The 18,792-nt window shown below is 41.5% G+C and overlaps 1 protein-coding gene and 1 long non-coding RNA gene across 2 annotated transcripts; both read right to left on the bottom strand.

Moving 5' to 3' along the window:
- Nucleotides 1-2,861: 2,861 nt before the first annotated feature.
- Nucleotides 2,862-11,277, bottom strand: LOC116374831 (uncharacterized). Its single transcript, XR_004210787.1, has 2 exons — nt 10,764-11,277; nt 2,862-2,943 (listed from the first exon to the last, which is right to left on the bottom strand). It is a non-coding gene; the product is annotated as an uncharacterized LOC116374831 (long non-coding RNA).
- Nucleotides 11,278-15,632: 4,355 nt separating this feature from the next.
- On the bottom strand, nt 15,633-18,584 carry LOC109895101 (E3 ubiquitin-protein ligase TRIM39). The gene has a single exon (XM_020488749.2). It carries the CDS (start codon nt 18,388-18,390, stop codon nt 16,603-16,605), a length of 1,788 nt encoding a protein of 595 aa, XP_020344338.1. The 5' UTR covers nt 18,391-18,584; the 3' UTR covers nt 15,633-16,602.
- Between the last annotated feature and the right edge of the window lie 208 nt (nt 18,585-18,792).

Genomic DNA, 18,792 nt, shown 5'->3' with positions numbered 1-18,792 from the left:
TCGGGTTCTAGTCAAGATTCTAGCAGACGTGTTTAGCACTAACTTAAGTTTATTTAGTGCTTTATCTGGGTAGCCGCAGAGTAGAGAATTGCAGTGGTCTAATCTAAAATTGACAAAAACATGCATTAGCTTGTCTATCATTTGTGGACAAAAGTTTCTGATTTCTGCAATGTTACATACAGTAGTTCTTCCTTTGAAAATGTTGAGCTCATGCTGCGACCGTTTGTGGTAGATGGGGGCAGACTGTTGTATTGTCAATTTTGTTTTGTTTTTAAACGCCACTTTAAATATGTACATGACACTGCAACAAAATTTCCACATGGGGACAATAAAGTCAGTAAATAAGAAAGATTCTGGTAAATTGCGTTGTTCTGGCAACAATGGCTGACACTTAAATAACGTGCCATAGCTGTGCTGCAGTATGCCGCAACTTTTAAAGAAAGAACCACTGTAGATGGAAAAAAGCTGCCCTTGAAATATTCTTGATACGTTCGTCAAAAGAGAGATCAGGGTCCAGAGTCACATTTCTATTTGAGACAACTGTACAATCATAAAGATTAATTGTCAGATCTAACTGCAGATCTCTTTGTTTTTTGGGACCTATAACTAGCATCTCTGTTGTGTCCGAGTATAAAAGTAAAACTTTGCCGCCATCCACTTCCATATGTGTAAAACACAGGCTTCCAGGGTAGGCAATTTTGGGGCTTCACCATGTTTCCTCGAAATGTACAGCTGTGTGTTGTCCGCATAGCACTAAAAGTTGACATTGTGATTCCGAATGACATCACCAAAAGGTAGAATATATAGTGAAAACAATAGCGGTCCTGAAACGAAACCTTGAGGATCACAGAAATGTCACATTGAAGAGCGCCCCGTGCATTGACTCGATCACACTGGCAATGAAAGGCAGCGGGTAGCTGTACCTCACTGTGATCTGATCGATACCCCGATAGTCAATACATGGGCGCAGACCTCCATCCTTCTTCACAAAAAAGAAACTCGAGGAGGCAGGTGAAGTGGAGGGCCGAATGTGTCCCTGCCCCAGGGATTCGGAGACATATGCTTCCATAGCAGCCGTCTTCTCCTGTGACAGAGGATACACGTGACTCCTGGGAAGTGCTGCGTCTACCAGGAGATTCATCGCACAATCCCCCATCGGGGTGGTAATGGGGTGGTAATTGAGTCGCCGTCTTCTTACAGAAAGTGAGAGCCAAATCGGCATATTCTGAGGGGATGCGCACGGTGGGTACATGGTCTGGACTTTCCACCATAGACTTTCCACCCACACACCTCCCTGAGCACTCTCGTGACCACCCTTTGAGAGCCCTCTGTTACCACGAAATAGTGGGGTCATGACAGGCTAACCAGGGTAGGCCCAGCACCACGGGAAACGCAGGAGAATCAAGAAGGAAGAGACTAAAGCGGACAAAGACTATGGTGGAGTGGGGTCCACGTCCCGCGCCAGAGTCGCCACCGTGGACAGACGCCCACCCAGACCCTCCCCTATGGATTTGGGTGTGCGGCCGGGAGTCCACATCTTTGGGGGGGGATACTGTCACGCCCTGGCCTTAGTTAGCTTTGTTTTCTTTATTATTTTGGTTAGGTCAAGGTGTGACATGGGGGATTTATGTGTTTTGTCTGGTCTAGGGGTTTTGTATGTTTATGGGGTGTGTCCTTTCTAGGTGTTTATGTAAGTCTATGGTTGCCTAGATTGTTTCTCAATTAGAGGCAGGTGCTTATCGTTGTCTCTGATTGGGAACCATATTTAGGCAGCCATGTTATTTGGGTATTTTGTGGGTGATTGTCTTCTGCCTTTGTGTCATTGCACCAGATAGGACTGTTTCAGTTTTCACATTTGTTGTTTTGTATTTTGTAGTGTTCTCGGTTATCGCCTATTAAACATGTTGAACACTAACAACGCTGCATTTTGGTCCTCCTCTCCTTCAACGGAAGAAAACCATTACACTCTGTTAAAAAGGGGGCGTTTCCGTCATGCTGACACGCTCTTTGAGCTCCCTTGAGCATGGCTACTTACTGGGCAAAGTATCATCAAAACTATGATCCCGTTAGAAAGCTAAAATCACCTTCCAATCTTAACAGAAATGTTCACTTCATCCCTGGTATTTCCTACACAACGCAAAGGATGAAAACCTGACATACACAATGTGAAAACTCTTCAAGTTACAATATTTTTGTTTAACATTTTTAAAGACATCACAAAACAGACATTAATTTCCCATATTCCGTCGCTCATCATTCCACACATTCGGATGTTAAAAATATTGTCCCAATGTTCACTGTTGGGCGGAAAACTGTCTCTGTAACAAAGAGCTTGATATCACCACTGCTGAAGACCTAAAAGAGTCCTATCAGAGAAGAGTCACGACACAGCCTTATTCTAAAATTAATTCAATTGTTTTTTCTACACATAATACCCCATAATGACAAAGCGAAAAATGATTTTTAGATTTTTATTATAATTTATAAATTGAAAAAAAACTGAAATATTGCATTTACATAAGTATTCAGACCCTTTACTCAGTACTTTGTTGAAGCATCTTTGGCAGCAATTACAGCTCCAAAAGCTCTGTCAGGTTGGATGGGGAGCGTCGATGCACAGTGATTTCAGGTCTCTCCAGAGATGTTAGATCGGATTTAAGTCCGGGCTCTGGCTGGGCCACTCAAGGACATTCAGAGACTTGTCCCCACAGATCGGTGCCTCGACACACTGGGTTAATTTTTTTGAAAAATGCCAAGGTAGGAGATCCTTCATCACTGCCAGGGCTTCCCCCAGACCGACCACCCACTGAGTTTCTGGTGGACCCTCGCCTGTGGGGCGAGTCCTGGGGCCAGGTTTTTTGCTTCTCATCAGGGTGTTGTAGGAGGAAGTAGGGTAGGCCCGAGCTTCTGGACTGTGTGACTGACTGGACTGTGTGAATGGTCCTGTGTGAGAGAGAGTGTGGGGGAAATCAGTAATATCAAACATTCTCTTTATCATTGATCATCAGCTCCTCTGAAAGGTAGTAAACATACATTAAGACATTTTTTATTTTACAATTATTTACATATGTACAACAGTAATTGTATTGGAATTCACGTGATGGAAATTGAGAGATACTGCTCAAGAGCAGATTTGGAAGGAGGGATCTTGTGCTCACATGTCAAAGCTCCTGAATCTCACTCCTGTGAAGAAATCCTCAGACATAAATGCATTGAGGCAGCTATATGATAAATGTGAAATTCAGATTAGGAGCTTGAAATCACGGGAAACCTACTGTAGCCTACTATACACAATCTTACTGCAGATGATTCCATAGGGTATAGCTCAACTATAGTTGTCAGAGGGGAGTAGAATGAATGGAAAGTGTCTAGAGAAGGAGGTTCAGAACAGGGAGAGAGCACTACAAATGACAAGACCATGCAACCAACAGAAAGAGAGCAAACCATTGAACAACTCATGATCCTCCAAAGGAATGAAAACAAAAAAAAGACCCAAGATGCCATCTGCTGCAGCACTGCACACAGCCAGCGAGAAGGAACAAAACAGTCTATTCTGTGACAGTGCAGACCACAAATCAGAAAACTGCCCAGACCACAATGTCTCTGCACGCAAAGAGAAACTAAAGAAGGTGCGAATATGCTTTGTATATTTAGGACAGAAACACATAGCAAAATTCTGTAAAGTCAAATACGTGTTATGTACAACATGTGGAAGCAGACATCACATTGCTGTGTGAACCGGTAAGAGGAGTAAGGTGCAACCCCCTACTGTTTCGGCAGATGCTGTTGTTTCCTCAGTTATTCTCCATTCAGTGAAGATGAAACCAGATGGACAGAACACTGAGTTGCTACAAACGGCAAAGGCAAGGGTAGAAGGCCCATCGGGCAGGAAGATAGCTCGTTGCTTATTAGATGGAGGCAGTCAGAGATGCTTCCTACATGAAAACCTTGTGAAGGTCCTCAAGCTAGTCACTTACTCTTCACACATTTTTCTCCTCTGCTCCAGCAACGTCCCAACGCAACACAGTGAAAGTCATCTTAGAGAATGTCTGGGACAAACAACAGATAATTGAAATAGAGGCAATTGAAACCCCACAAGTATGCACAGCTGTGATGATTCAGATTCAACATGAGCTCAATAGAAAGGGACTGCAGCTCGCATACTTTCCAGGAGATGACAACGATCTGAACTCTGTCCCGATAGGTACAGACTATTACTGGCAGATAGTATCAGGCCGAGTAGGGCGACTGACAGACGCTGGCTGCTTTAGAGAGCACCTTTGGATGGTCAGTGCAGGGAGGGACCAGTGTCCATGTCAAGTGTCGAAGAGACAGCATTCATGCTCATCCCACTTGATGAAGACACATTAGTCTCCAAGCAACTGCATGCATTTTGGGAGCTTGAGTCTCTGGGTATCACAAGTGGGAAAACACAGAACCCAGAGGAAGAGGGGACTCTACATAAGTTTGCGAAAACAACCACCTTAAAAAGATGGACTATACCACGTGGCATTGCCATGTAAACAAGAAATGCCAGAATTCCAAGACATCTATAGAATCTGAAAGAAACGGTTTGAAGGTCTAAAGAAAAGAATGAAGAAGGATGTGACGTTGTATAGCAGATACAATGAAAAAGTGGAGGACTACTTACAACAGGATATGGCAGAGGACATGTCCAAGGACAACGCATCAAGAGCAGACAATGTGAAATACTTACCTCACCATGCAGTACTCCGAGAAGACAAGGTGACGACAAAACTGAGTGGCGTTTGATGTCTCATCCAATGAAGATGTCTGTCCATCCCTCAATGGCTGTGTACTCACAGGACCAAACCTGAATCCGGATCTGCTCAGCGTTCTGATAAAGTTCTACATGACTACATGTGCTCGCATTCATGGCAGACATCAAGAAGGCTTTCCTGCAGAGAGAGACCGAGACGACATGAGATTCCTGTGGCTCACAGGCTCAGAGCTTCCCAAAGTCTATTCTTGTTCGCAGCTACAATCAGGAAGCACCTGAAACAATATGAAACAGAACAACCAGAAGTTGTAAAGAGTCACTCCACGTAGATGACTTCATTGCAAGTTCATGCGATGTTGAAGAGGCTTACTTTGTGACAACTGCAAAGCAAATTCTATCGACTGCAGGCAGGGACATCTGCAAGTGGATGACACACTCTCCTGAACGGAAAACAAATTGGGAGGAGAGTACGACACCTGACCACACGTTGGCGCTAGAAACACAAGGAGTAGTGCTGAAAGCCTTCTAAAGCAAAAGGAAAACAAAGAGAATTGTTCTGCAGTCATCAGCACGCATCTTCGACCCTCTTGGCTTCCTGGCGAAGAGTTGCCATTCTCATGTTAGATCAGGTGGTAACAGTGGTGTTCAGAACTACCCCAGCTACACCAGCTCGCCATACCAAGGTGATACAGAACAGACATGCAGCCACAGAACAGCCACACACTGAAACTACACATGTTCTGTGATGCAAGTGAAAGTGCTTACAGTGCAGTAGCTTACCTGCAAAGTGAAACACAAGACAGGAAACAACAAGTCTAGACTCCTCCAAGTCCAGGGTAGCCCCACTCAAGAAAATGATGCTGCCACACCTGGAGCTCATGGGATCTGTGATTGGAGCGAGACTAGCAAACAACCTGATGATCACACTGAAAATGGAAAAAAATATATCAGAATGTGGACAGAACCGATTATCGTGCTGCATTGGATTTGTAACTCAGCGCAGAAATGGAATCAGTTTGTTGCAAACAGAGTGACAGAGATACAGTCCTTGACCAATCAAGAGCCACGGTCACATTTTGAAGGGAAAACAAATCCAGCCGACATCTCTACAAGAGAACAAACTGTTTGAAATTTGACAAAAAGCCTGCTATGGTATAACGGACCCATCATTCTGACATCACACAATCAGGTGGAGGAGACTGATGATAAGGTTCCAGAAGAGGTGAAATACAGAACTTAAGTCCAGTCGCCAGGTCACTGTACAGCTCACAGCAAACAGCACAGACATTACTGAACCTGTGTTGGAGCTTGAAAGGTACAGCAAACTGAAAAGAGTGTTCAGAGCAACCGCCTGTATAAAGAGCTTCATAGCCATTGCTTGTACAAACACAAATATGCAGGATGAAATGACTGCTGACAAATTGTTCGAGGCAGAAAAGTACTGGATCAAGGTAACACGACAACAGAGTTTCAGTCAGGAGATCAAACTACTGAAGGCAGGAAAAAGCGTAAACAATGACTGAAAATCAGATAACTGAAAACATTCCTGGATGAACACGAACTACTCAGTGTAGAAGGAAGTCCAACTTCACATTCAGAGAGCAGCACCCATGGGTTCACAGATACTCAAATGCTGATACAGTTCCATCATGAGAAGGTGATGCATTTGGGAGGACGAGACATTAGTACAAATCAGAGAGAAATCCTGGATCTTGCATGCTAGGCAGCTAGCGCACAGTGGCAGGATGTATAGTCTGCAAGAGATTCAAGGCAAGGGCCGGACAGAATAACTGAATCCCCACCACGACAACATAAATGAATCCTCACCATTCGATGTCACAGGTGTGGATTTTGCAGGACCTCTCTACGTGAAAGAAAATGGTTCTGTGATGAAGTCACACTGTTCACTCGTGCTGTAACCAGAGCAGTGCATTTGGAACTGGTTTCAGATCAGTCAACAGAGATATTCCTGAAGAGATTCATCTGAAGAAGAGGATTATGCAAAGTAATGTATTTGGACAATGCAAAAACATTAAAGAGAGCTATTCAGGAAGGAAGGCAATCAAATAACCCCAACTCTTGGCATTCTTCTCAGAAAGGGGTATCACCTGCAGGTTCATCCCCAAGCGAGCAGCCTGGTGGGTCAGATTCTGGGAAAGACTTGTCAGGTCAGTGAAAACATTCTTGAGAAAGCTCTCCCAAGAACCTTCGCTCAACTTTTAAGAAATGTGCACAGTCCTGACAGAGGTTGAAGCTATCCTACATTCTAGGCCTCTGACTTTCGTGCACAATGAAGTGGATGAACCACAACCCCTGACACCAGCAAGCTTCCTGGTGGGTAAAAGACTAACCTCTTTGCCGCCAAAGCCATTTCTGTCTGACACTCAGCACCCAACGCTTAACAAGGAGGAAATGACAAGCAGATGGAAGTACAGGCAAAGACGTGTGACAAGCTTCTGGAACAGCTGGGGAAGAGACTACTTGCTGGATCTAAAGTCAGCACACCACTGTGACACACCACAGCCCAGCCCACTTAAAGTGGGTGACGTTGAACTCATCAGAGAAGATAACACACCCAGACGAACCTGGCAACTAGGGAAGATGGAGGAACTGTTTCCAGGCCAAGATGACCTAGTTAGGTCATGATCAGTTGGTACAGCCTCTCTCAGCCTATTGCGGACAGTCTGAGCACTGATGGAGGGATTGTGCATTCCTGGTGTAAATCAGGCAGTTGTTGTTGCCATCCGGTACCTGTCCCGCAGGTGTGATGTTCGGATGTACCGATCCTGTGCAGGTCTTGTTACACGTGGTCTGCCACTGCGAGGACAACCAGCTCTCCGTCCTGTCTCCCTGTAGCTCTGCCTTAGCCGTCTTACAGTACGGACATTGCAATTTATTGCCCTGGCCACATCTGAAGTCCTCATTCCTCCTTGCAGCATGCCTAAGGCACATTCATGCAGATTAGCAGGGACCCTGGGCATATTTCTTTTGGTGTTTTTCAGAGTCAGTAGAAAGGTAAAGTATTATTTAGAGCATTGAAATCTAAAACCTCAAGACCTCCTTGTTCTTGGTTATTTAGTGACAGTATATTTTCGTAGATAGTGAGGCTTGTTCCTCTAAATAAAATTATAAAGAATCTTATCTAAGTCCTTTACAATTTTAGGGGGTAAGTCAAGTGATAACAAGACATAAACCGATCTGGATAACCCTTCAGCTTTGGATAATAAAACACAACCGTATAACGAAATATCTCACATCAACCAGAGGTTCAATTTCTTCTTTGTTTTCTCAATAATGGGGTTAAAGTTCAATTCACTCCTTTGTTTTTCATCCTTGCATATAACAATTCCAAGATAAGTAACCTTATCTTTAATTGGCATACCATATACTTCCTGTAAAACACAATCCTTGAGCGGAAATAAGACTGACTTATTGATATTAATTTTCAAACCTGAAACTAAGGAAAAGTCTTCAATACAGGAAACTGCTTTAGAAACCTCATTCCTGACTCTTAAAAATATGGTGGTATCATCAGCCAGTTGACATAGTTTAAATTCCGTGCCAAGTGCTGAAACACCTTGAAAATTCCCTTTCTTGATATGAAGAGCCATAATTTGAGTAACCAATAAAAATAAAAATGGAATAATTGGGCAGCCCTGCCTAATGCCATGGCCAATTTCAAATCTTTGGGATGTCTCGTGAGCTAGTTTTACAGAGCAAGTATAACCACTATATAAAGTTTGTACTGCTTTCAAAAAAAAGTCACCAAACCCCAAAAAACGTATTGCTTTGAGCATACACTCATGTTCTACAGTGTCAAAAGCTTTATAAAAATCAACAAATATAAGAAAACCATCATCAAGGATGAGGTCATTATAGTCAATCATATCTAAGATCAACCTGATGTTATTACTAATGTGTCGACCATGCATAAAACCAGATTGTTCTTCATCAATTATATGATGCAAGCCTTGTTTCAACCTCTTAGCAAATACAAAGTAAAATCATTTCCCATCATTATTCAACAGGCTAATGGGTCCCCGGTTGTCTATATAAAGAGTATCCTTATTAGGTTTGGGAATCAAAGTAATTACACCTTGCTTTAAGGAAGCCGGTAACTCCCCTTTTTCTATTGATTCTTGAAACATAGCAAGAATGAAAGGAATCAATTTATCATGCTTTATAAAACTCGCTTATTAAACCATGATTTCCAGGGGACCTATTGTCCTTAAGGCTTTTAATACAGTCTTTTATATCAATTTCAGATAACTCATTATCACAAAAATCATTATCTATCTTCTTAGCAATGTTTGCTACATTGTCTAAGAAAATATCCATATTGGAAGTTGGCTGGGCTGATGTATACAGCAACATGCTGAGAGATTTCTTTTAGATTTTCATTGGAAGTATTATTAATTAATCATTCATTTACATATGGAAGTCTTTTCGCTTACCCTTTTTTCTTAATTAAAGAAATATGTTGTATTTCTCTCCCTCTTCCATCCATTTTCGTCTTGATCTTACAAACGCTCCCCAGGCCTTTTCCTCGTAGATACAGTCTAACTGCATTTGCAATGACGATAGCTCCAGTAATTCCTGATTAGTTAGTTCAGTTTTTTTTGTATAATCCATTATTCCCTTTATGGTGTCATATTCTTTTCTCTCTTGGCACGAGCAATTTCTTTCCCCATTGAAATAGCCAAAAGCCTTATATCAAATTTCATTAGCTCCCAGTAACTTTCAAACGATTTCATAACACAGGCACAATTCCAGTATTTATAAATAATTCATGCTACTTCCTTCGTCAATACTTCATTCTCTAGTAATGTCTTGTTCATTTTCCAGTAACCTTTACTAACTTTTTTTTGTTGACAAACCATGCATGTGTATCTTTATTCAGATCCCTTTGTGGTCTGTTAAAATCGATGGTTCAATCGAGACTGTATCAACCCTGTCAGCCATATCTTCAGATATCATTGAAAATAAGAATTTGTTCTTAACTGACTTGCCTAGTTAAATAAAGGTTCAAAAAATATATATATATAAAAAATCATCCAGAAATCAATATGGGATTGTATAGATAAATCGTTGGTACTCCATGTAAACATAATCTTATCTGGGTTCTTATGTCTCCAAATATCTAGAACACCTAACCTTAAACATATATTCCTTATCTCACAAACATAATTGCTATCCTTAGGAGGCCATCTACCTAGATTATCAGGTAATACTGTATTAAAATCTCCACCCCATATTACTTTGGCCTATGGAAATGTAGACATAATTTTACTTGTTTTCCTCTCAATGTCTCTAAATAAAATACAGTTACTTGACTTGTTATTGGAATCCTAAGTATTTACAACAATGAATTGAACGTGGTTGACATCTACCAATAGTATAATCCATCTCGCTGCATTATCTGCTTCATGACTCAATATATGACCCTTAAAGTTGCCATTTAAAATAGCGACACCTGCTGACCGATTAGTACCAAATGAAAACCAAATATCATTCCTCCATTGACACGCAGTATCTGTGGAACATGCATGAGTTTCTTGAATAAAATAAAAGTCGGCACTCTTACCCTTACAATACAAAAAGAAAGATTTCATTTTCAAAATATTACGAATTCCCCTGGCATTAATAGAAAAAAAAGAAATGGACATTTACTATCAGTGACTATATGAAGAATATTAAACTTGTATACGTTCACATGAATCGGGTTCTCACAAAAAGAAAAGTTCTTACTAGTTGCAAATAAAAACAGTCCTTTGCACCACGCAAGTGGTTGACCTAAATTATATATATATATAGTTTTTATAAAATTGCAAATAACATTGTACCATATATTGGCAAAAACGAATAGCCATCAAGCTAACATTAAGTGTCAGTGCGAATTTCCCTGCCATAGTATATATATATATATATATATATAAAGTTTGGCTCACACAAACAATGCTCATTCCTCAAGAAATACAACGTTTTATCAGATGCAAATAAAACCCAGTCCTGCACAACTCACTTGATAAATCCAGCAGTCAACAAGCTAGTAGTCAGCGGGAATTTCCCTTCCATTATCAAAAGCCTTGACTCCCGCAAAGTATGCACTTTTCCCTACCTTCCTTGCTCTCTAAATCATCGACCACAGACGATTCCGAGTTTATTTGTCAAATGCTGTCAGATCATCCTTGAACTTCCGGTTGTTCTTCTTTAAATAGTCATTTTTCTTTGCACTTTTCCATGTCATATCCCTCGCTGTCCTGGAGATGAATCTCGTGATCACTGGTCGTTTTCCCCATCTCTCAGCCTACCCAGGCGGTGCACTACAGCCAGAGAACCTGCAACATTATTGCCCTGCAAATGTCCTTCACTCTTGCTTTCAATATTCTTGTCAGATTTTTCTGCTATTCCATAAATTCAAAGATTCCATCTCCAACTATCCGGTCATTCTCGTTTACCTTTGACTCAATTTCAGTGAGCTTCTTCTCCTGCTTTGCAACCTGAAATTTCAATGTTGCGTTCTGCTGCTTCCGAGTTTTTACTTCCTCAGCATTGAAATCAATCGAAAAGTGTTATTTTTCACCAAATTCATGTAATCTGCGCTCTCTTTGATTTTACGCTTCGAACACATCACTGCTGCACAACATTTTGCGCAGCTAGGCAACTATACTGATGCAGGTACCTTTTGCAAATGGTCGCATGCGGTTGGACACATGGAGGAGATATTTGAGTATCCTCAAAACCGTGTCCTTTTGACACAACTGCTGACAGCTACAGGGACATAAACACAAAAAATGCTGCTTGGAGACAAGTGTCCACGATAGTAGGATTGCCAGGTCAGTTTAGTAGTGAGCTTGTGCTAGATGTGGCTAGTTAGCGTTAGCTAGCTAGCTAACCTAGCCAATGAGGTGTGTGTGAAAGAAATAATCAAATAAATTATGCTAGTTACTACCCCTGATAACGTTACCAAATAATAATGTTTGAAAGAGTGAGAGTGTGTATGCTATATAAATAGTAATAGAAATGGTAGATACTACTGTACCCCTGATAATTTGGTCAGATAACCGTGTGTGTGTGTGTCTATGTGTACAGTAGGTGACATGTCCATGATTAGCTATCTAATAACTATAGTTATGCTAGGTAATGGTTTGGTTTATCATGTTCATGTCTATGTAGAAGAAGAATGTAGGAGGAAGTGGAGAGGACTCAGGGACAGGTATCAGAGAGAGAGAAGGGCAGAGAAAGAGAAGAAGAGGTCTGGGTCAGCAGCTTCAGGTCAGCAGCCTTGGCACTTCTGCCACATTCTTTCTTTTCTGGATCCATTTATTGTGCCTCGGGCAACGAGTGGCAATTTTACAGCCAGACGCTCTACTACGTCATCCACAAGTGTTGTTGCCACTGGTGCATCAAGACCCTCAACGTCACCTACAAATGCGACCATCACCTCCACCGGAGGAGTGAGACCCTCTACAACATCATCCACGAGTATGACCACCACCGGTGCAGCCATGGAAGATGATGAAATGGAGGAAGCACCTCTGGATCTAGGACCACCTGAGATTATTATGAACCTCACGGAAGTGACCATTGAGGACCTCGTTGAACTGGATGTGGCCGGGGAGAGAAACGAAGAGGAACAACGTCACACCAGGCGTCATCGGAGGTACCAGATCCACTCAACTCATTTCAGCAGAGGCTCCTCCAAGCCGTCGAGAGGGATGCAGACCAACCTGATGCTCACAGGAAGGAGGATTAAGAGACCCTCTTTGCCATGAGCCTGGTGCCAACACTGAAGAGGCTGCCTCAGCAAAGAAAAGCAGGTTAAAATGTACAGTGGGGCAAAAAAGTATTTAGTCAGCCACCAATTGTGCAAGTTCTCCCACTTAAAAAGATGAGAGGCCTGTAATTTTCATCATAGGTACACTTCAACTATGACAGACAAAATTAGGGAAAAAATCCAGAAAATCACATTTGTAAATTATGGTGGAAAATAAGTATTTGATCAATAACAAAAGTTTATCTCAATACTTTGTTATATACCGTTTGTTGGCAATGACAGAGGTCAAACGCTTTCTGTAAGTCTTCACAAGTTTTCCACACACTGTTGCTGGTATTTTGGCCCATTCCTCCATGCAGATCTCCTCTAGAGCAGTGATGTTTTGGGGCTATTGCTGGGCAACACGGACTTTCAACTCCCTCCAAAGATTTTCTATGGGGTTGAGATCTGGAGACTGGCTAGGCCACTCCAGGACCTTGAAATGCTTCTTACGAAGCCACTCCTTTGTTGCCCGGGCGGTGTGTTTGGGATCATTGTCATGCTGAAAGACCCAGCCACGTTTCATCTTCAGTTCCCTTGCTGATGGAAGGAGGTTTTCACTCAAAATCTCATGATACATGGCCCAATTCATTCTTTCCTTTACACGGATCAGTCGTCCTGGTCCATTTGCAGAAAAACAGCCCCAAACTTCAGACGGGCCTGGACATGTACTGGCTTTAAGCACGGGGACACGTCTGGCACTGCAGGATTTGAGTCCCTGGCGGCGTAGTGTGTTACTGATGGTAGGCTTTGTTACTTTGGTTCCAGCTCTCTGCAGGTCATTCACTAGGTCCCCCCGTGTGGTTCTGGGATTTTTGCTCACCGTTCTTGTGATCATTTTGACCCCACGGGGTGAGATCTTGCATGGAGCTCCAGATCGAGGGAGATTATCAGTGGTCTTGTATGTCTTCCATTTCCTAATAATTGCTCCCACAGTTGATGTCTTCAAACCAAGCTGCTTACCTATTGCAGATTCAGTCTTCCCAGCCTGGTACAGGTCTACAATTTTGTTTCTGGTGTCCTTTGACAGCTCTTTGGTCTTGGCCATAGTGGAGTTTGGAGTGTGACTGTTTGAGGTTGTGGACAGGTGTATTTTATATCGATAACAAGTTCAAATAGGTGCCATTAATACAGGTAATGAGTGGAGGACAGAGGAGCCTCTTAAAGAAGAGGTTACAGGTCTGTGAGAGCCAGAAATCTTGCTTGTTTGTAGGTGACCAAATACTTATCTTCCACCATAATTTGCTAATAAATTCATAAAAAATCCTACAATGTGATTTTCTGGATTTTTTTTCTCATTTTGTCTGTCATAGTTGAAGTGTACCTATGATGAAAATTACAGGCCTCTCTCATATTTTTAAGTGGGAGAACTTGCACAATTGGTGGCTGACTAAATACTTTTTTGCCCTACTGTATCAGCTGCTTTTTGAAGCTGAGTTCAATGGTACTTATTTTTTTCTCCACATCACAGGTAGTCTCATAAGTGTGCGACAGTGAAGTAAAGTAGGTCATTTTTACAGTATAGTCATGTAGGTTAATTGGTATTTCAGTTCAAAGTATTAATATGAGGCAAATGTATAGCTGTTGTTTCTGGGTTAGAAAATATCCTAAAACAGTTTGCTGTCGAAATATCTGCCTGTCAAAATAATGATCAATATTGTGTATAACTTGAATTCCACCCACATATTATATCTACTCATATAGCTACCTCATTACTGTTTATTATGCTTTACTAATTATATTGTAATACTCATCAACCATCATTAACAATGCCTTGAATCAGTACAATTCAGTCTATGACTATATCAATAAACTGTAGTCCAGGCCAACTCTACTCTTACAAAGAATGGTACTATCTACTTAAAAGGGTTCTCTGGCTGTCCCCATAGGAGATCCCTTTTAGGTTCCAGGTAGTACCCCTTTTGGTTCCAAGTAGAACCCTATTGGGTTCCATGTATTAAGTATTATACCTGGAACCAAAAATGGTTATCCTATGGGGAAAGCAGGAGGACACTTTTGGAACCTTTTTCTCTAAGAGTGTATGTGAGTCCAATGAGAATGTAATGAATGACTGTAACTGTCTTGAACAACAATGCGTCCTGGAGAAGACTAGCCTACCTTCATCAGGGCAGAAGGCACCTTTCTTTTCATTTGGTAACATAATTTTAAAAAATGATTATAAACCAACTTTGGGAAAAGTTATAGTCCCAATGAACTTTCTGTAAAAGTACATCTGATGTCAAATAGGGATTATTAACTAGAGCCCTTTAGCTAGCTAGGTTGCACATTAAAACAATGTATCAAATATCAATCAATTATGGTATCAAAGGCTTTAAAACTACTAGAATGTAGTTCACCGGAGGCAAATCGCCAGGCGTTCAACTGGGCTGATCGACTCCCGGTAGTTGTTATTCATCCGGGTGATCCTGGCTCCAACCATCTGGAGCAGGTGATCGAACTGGCTTCGGTCCAGATTAAAGTAACTTCGGAATTCCTCTCCAAACAGTCGAAGCTCTTGAATTAGACGGTGGAACTCCCCTGCCTGCTTTCGGGACTTTAACCATCTCTGGACCCACACAGACCTGCGCTTTCGGCGGGGCTGGTCCCGGCCCAACAGTGCGATCAAGACCACCTTCCTCAACGTTGGTCTCATTGTTGAAAGAGCCTACTCTGCTATCTTGACTATTTATTATTGCATTTCGCTCCAAAACTGCATTTTGGAGGGAAATTATATTATAGGCTCTCACAATTAATTTTTGGTGTCATCGAATAAATAATATACTTGGCAAATCAATTAATAAAAAATGTGAAGAAATGATGCAATCAAACTTTTTATGTAATCGCACATTTTTACTGAATATGTGTGCAAAAAAAAATCAACATTTATATTTTGCTACTTTCTGTCAAGTCTACGCATACAATTTTTCATACTGTCTGTTGTTGCCCGGACAGCTAAAACACGCCACATCCATACAGCTACTACCGAAAGAGTCTGCTGCCAGCAGGTCTTATTATACCCCTTCCGCCTCATGTTACCAAACAGGTCTAACACGTCGAAAACGCCACGGTGCAATGAGGAAACGAAATAGCAAAATGGAGCATCGTGATAGATTTATTGAATTTGATTGATCATTTGAAATTTGACAGTTTTAAACCACACACAGTAATTGCCGATTATTTTTTATTTCTTTCACAATTATTGCTATTACAACAAGTTAATCATTAGCATTTTTATATATATTTTTTACCGTCATTTAACTAGGCAAGTCAGTTAAGAACAAATTCTTATTTACAATGACAGTTTACCGGGGAACAGTTGCTTAATTGCCTTGTTCAGGGGCAGAACAACATATTTTTACTTTGTCAGCTCAGGGATTCAATCCAGCAACCTTTCAGTTACTGGCCCAAAACTCTAACCACTGGCCTACCTGCCGCCCCAAATGTAACAAGGCTATCTGCAACCCCAGAAATGTAACAAGGCTATCTGCAACCCCAGAAATGTAATAAGCTTTTACGTTTCATTTTTAAGTGTCAGTGTTGTACTGGATAGTACCATGGAAATTAATGGATCATACTCAATCATGAAAATGCAATAATTTTTTTTGTATTTCAATTTGAATTTTGTCACAAAGGAATTGCAAACATATTGATTTAACATTTGCATTACTAATTGAGTTTCAGCAGCTAAATGCTTCCATAGGCTGTAAAGTATGTTCTTAACTAAATTGGCCACTGAGTTAGATTTCACTTTTCCAAATCAATGTTTTTATTAACAATTAAAGTGAATAGACTCAGCCATTGATATTACAGTTAAAACATATTTGGAGTCATATAAAAAAAGAATATAAAGTAAAAATATGAATATTCCATGCTGTTGATTTTCAGAAATAATATTCAGTTACATTAAAAAAAATGACCTACAGTCATTTTAGTTTCTTCATAAGAACATCCAAATCCATTCCCACACCCTGCATATATTGTACTTATACTATAGTTTAACTGTTGTTCCACTGTTGGAGATCGAGACAGTATCATATTTGTCATCTTATTTATAATCATCTTCCTCTTCTTCATCTTCTTCATATTCTTCATCTACATCATTTTCATCTTTGAGGTCTGCATATTCATCGTATTCGTCCTCAAATTCATCAATGTCCTCATCGAACATATCATAATCATTGTGGGTGTTCACTGTTAAGCCTCTGACACTTGTGTCCTGTAAGAAGGTCTCATTGGGCTTTTCCACTGTCACACAGGCCTTCACTGGTAAAATCCTCACAGGGTGGAGTTTACAGCCATTAAGGCAAAAAGGAAAGACTTTCTCAGTGAAAGTGTGTGTGAATGTGTGTAGAACTGTCTTATTATCAGGATCAGAGAATGACAGCTTACCTCCATCCCAGTCCAGCTGCACTCTGATCCTCAGGGGGTTCTGTCTCACAGTAAGGAGAGTGTCTGACCCTGATGGAGAATGTGTATCATATTTACCACCAGTGAATCGGATTTGCCAGTATCCATTCTTTACTTCTCCCTTCCGCTGGACAGATTCTGTAATCACACCCAGTGACCAGTGAGTATTGTCCCCAACCTCAATGTCCCAGTTGTGTGTCCCTGAATTAAAGCCTTCGGAGCCTAGGACCATTCTAAAGGTATCAAACCTCTCTGGGTTGTCAGGAAGCTGCCGTGTTTCATCACTGTCATTGATGCTGTCTTCATCACGGTGTCTCACACTGGTCAGATCATCAGACAAGATGAGATGTGGTTGGGAAGTATTGGGGTTCAGAATCACAGGAGTGTATTTCACAATCTCATGCATCTTCTCCCAGACTCTAAATTGCAGGTTGCCCAAGTATTTAGCCACGTCTATCAGCACTCCTGAGATCAGCATTGGATCTGGCAGTTTGCATTGGGCTCTTTCCTTTGTGGACTCATAGTTCTGCAGAAATGAGAGGTCTTCAGCTTTCAGCTCCTCCTCTAAGAAGCTGATTGTGTTTGCAAGTGATGATATCTCTCTGCTCATTTCTTCAATATTTTCTTTCATCACTCGATTCTTGTGCTCTTCTTCCTCTTTTAGTTCAGCTATCCTGGCTGCCTCTTCCTCTCGTAGAAACTGGTGAAGCTTCTCAAACTGCCCCTTAATTTGACCCTCTGTGTGCTGGGCCTGGCTCAAGATATGTTCAGCACAGGTTTGGCTAATTTTACTAAAGACCCCAAGCTTCTCCTTTAAGGAATTCAGTGCTGTCTGGAGTTCTTCCTTCTGATCCTGTGCAGCTTCATCTATGGGGCTACAGTTATGGTTTTTGTGTTTTTTTGAAGTCTGACATACCACACAGATTGGCTTTTTATCCTCCAGGCAGAAGAGTTTGAATTTCTCACTGTGCAAACTGCAGAGCACCTCAGTCCTTGCTGTATCCATTAAGATCCTCTTCTTGCACACAGGGCATTGCCGAAAATCTTTCTGGTTCCAGCATTCATGTAGACAGACTGTGCAGACTTTGTGGTGGCAGGACAGTATAACAGGATCCCTGAGGATGTCGTGGCACACAGGACAGGATATTTGGCTGTCTTTCTGTAGTTTCTCAGCGAGATTGTTGTGGTTCATCTTCCTCAGGATCTCTAGTGACACCTTCACAGCTCCCTCATAGCTTGAGGTCTTGATCATCTTATCCACAGTGGTTAGCCTGTCCGTGTTCTCCAGCTTGCTCTTAGGGAAGGGAGGAAAATCGCTGAGCACAACCTGAGTCAGGTACCACTGGAATGTCTTAAGGTCTTCAGTGATTAGCTCTTCTAAAATGGCTAACAGCAGCTCAGGAACTGGAATGGGTGTTTCCATCATCGATCTGCAGATACAGGACTACAGAATGATTTACTTGCCTTTTTAATAACTTTCCCTTCTAACAGTCCGTTATTGGCGTTTCCAATTTCTATCTGTTTCTACTAAAAATGTAAATCCCAGTCTTGTGTGTCAGAAACAATGAACAACCGTAACGAAACCTGACGCCTGTGAGAGACGAGCTTGTCTTCCTGTATTCGGATAACAAGTCAAGGGGTGGAGCTTAGAGGAACTAGGTCACATAAAAGTGGTGTACAGTTTTCTTCCCCATTCTGAATGACAGATAAATAAGAGGTGGGACATTGGCATGCCAAGGCTGCAATCAGCATGGCACACATTGATGAATGTTGACATAAATATATTGCGTATAACAGACTGGTACTGTATATACATACAGTTGAAGTC

Source organism: Oncorhynchus kisutch, linkage group LG8 (genome assembly GCF_002021735.2).
Source record: "Oncorhynchus kisutch isolate 150728-3 linkage group LG8, Okis_V2, whole genome shotgun sequence".
NCBI lineage: Eukaryota > Metazoa > Chordata > Actinopteri > Salmoniformes > Salmonidae > Oncorhynchus > Oncorhynchus kisutch.
The sequence above is the reverse complement of the archived record's forward strand: the minus strand, read 5'-3'. Positions and strand labels throughout refer to the sequence as shown.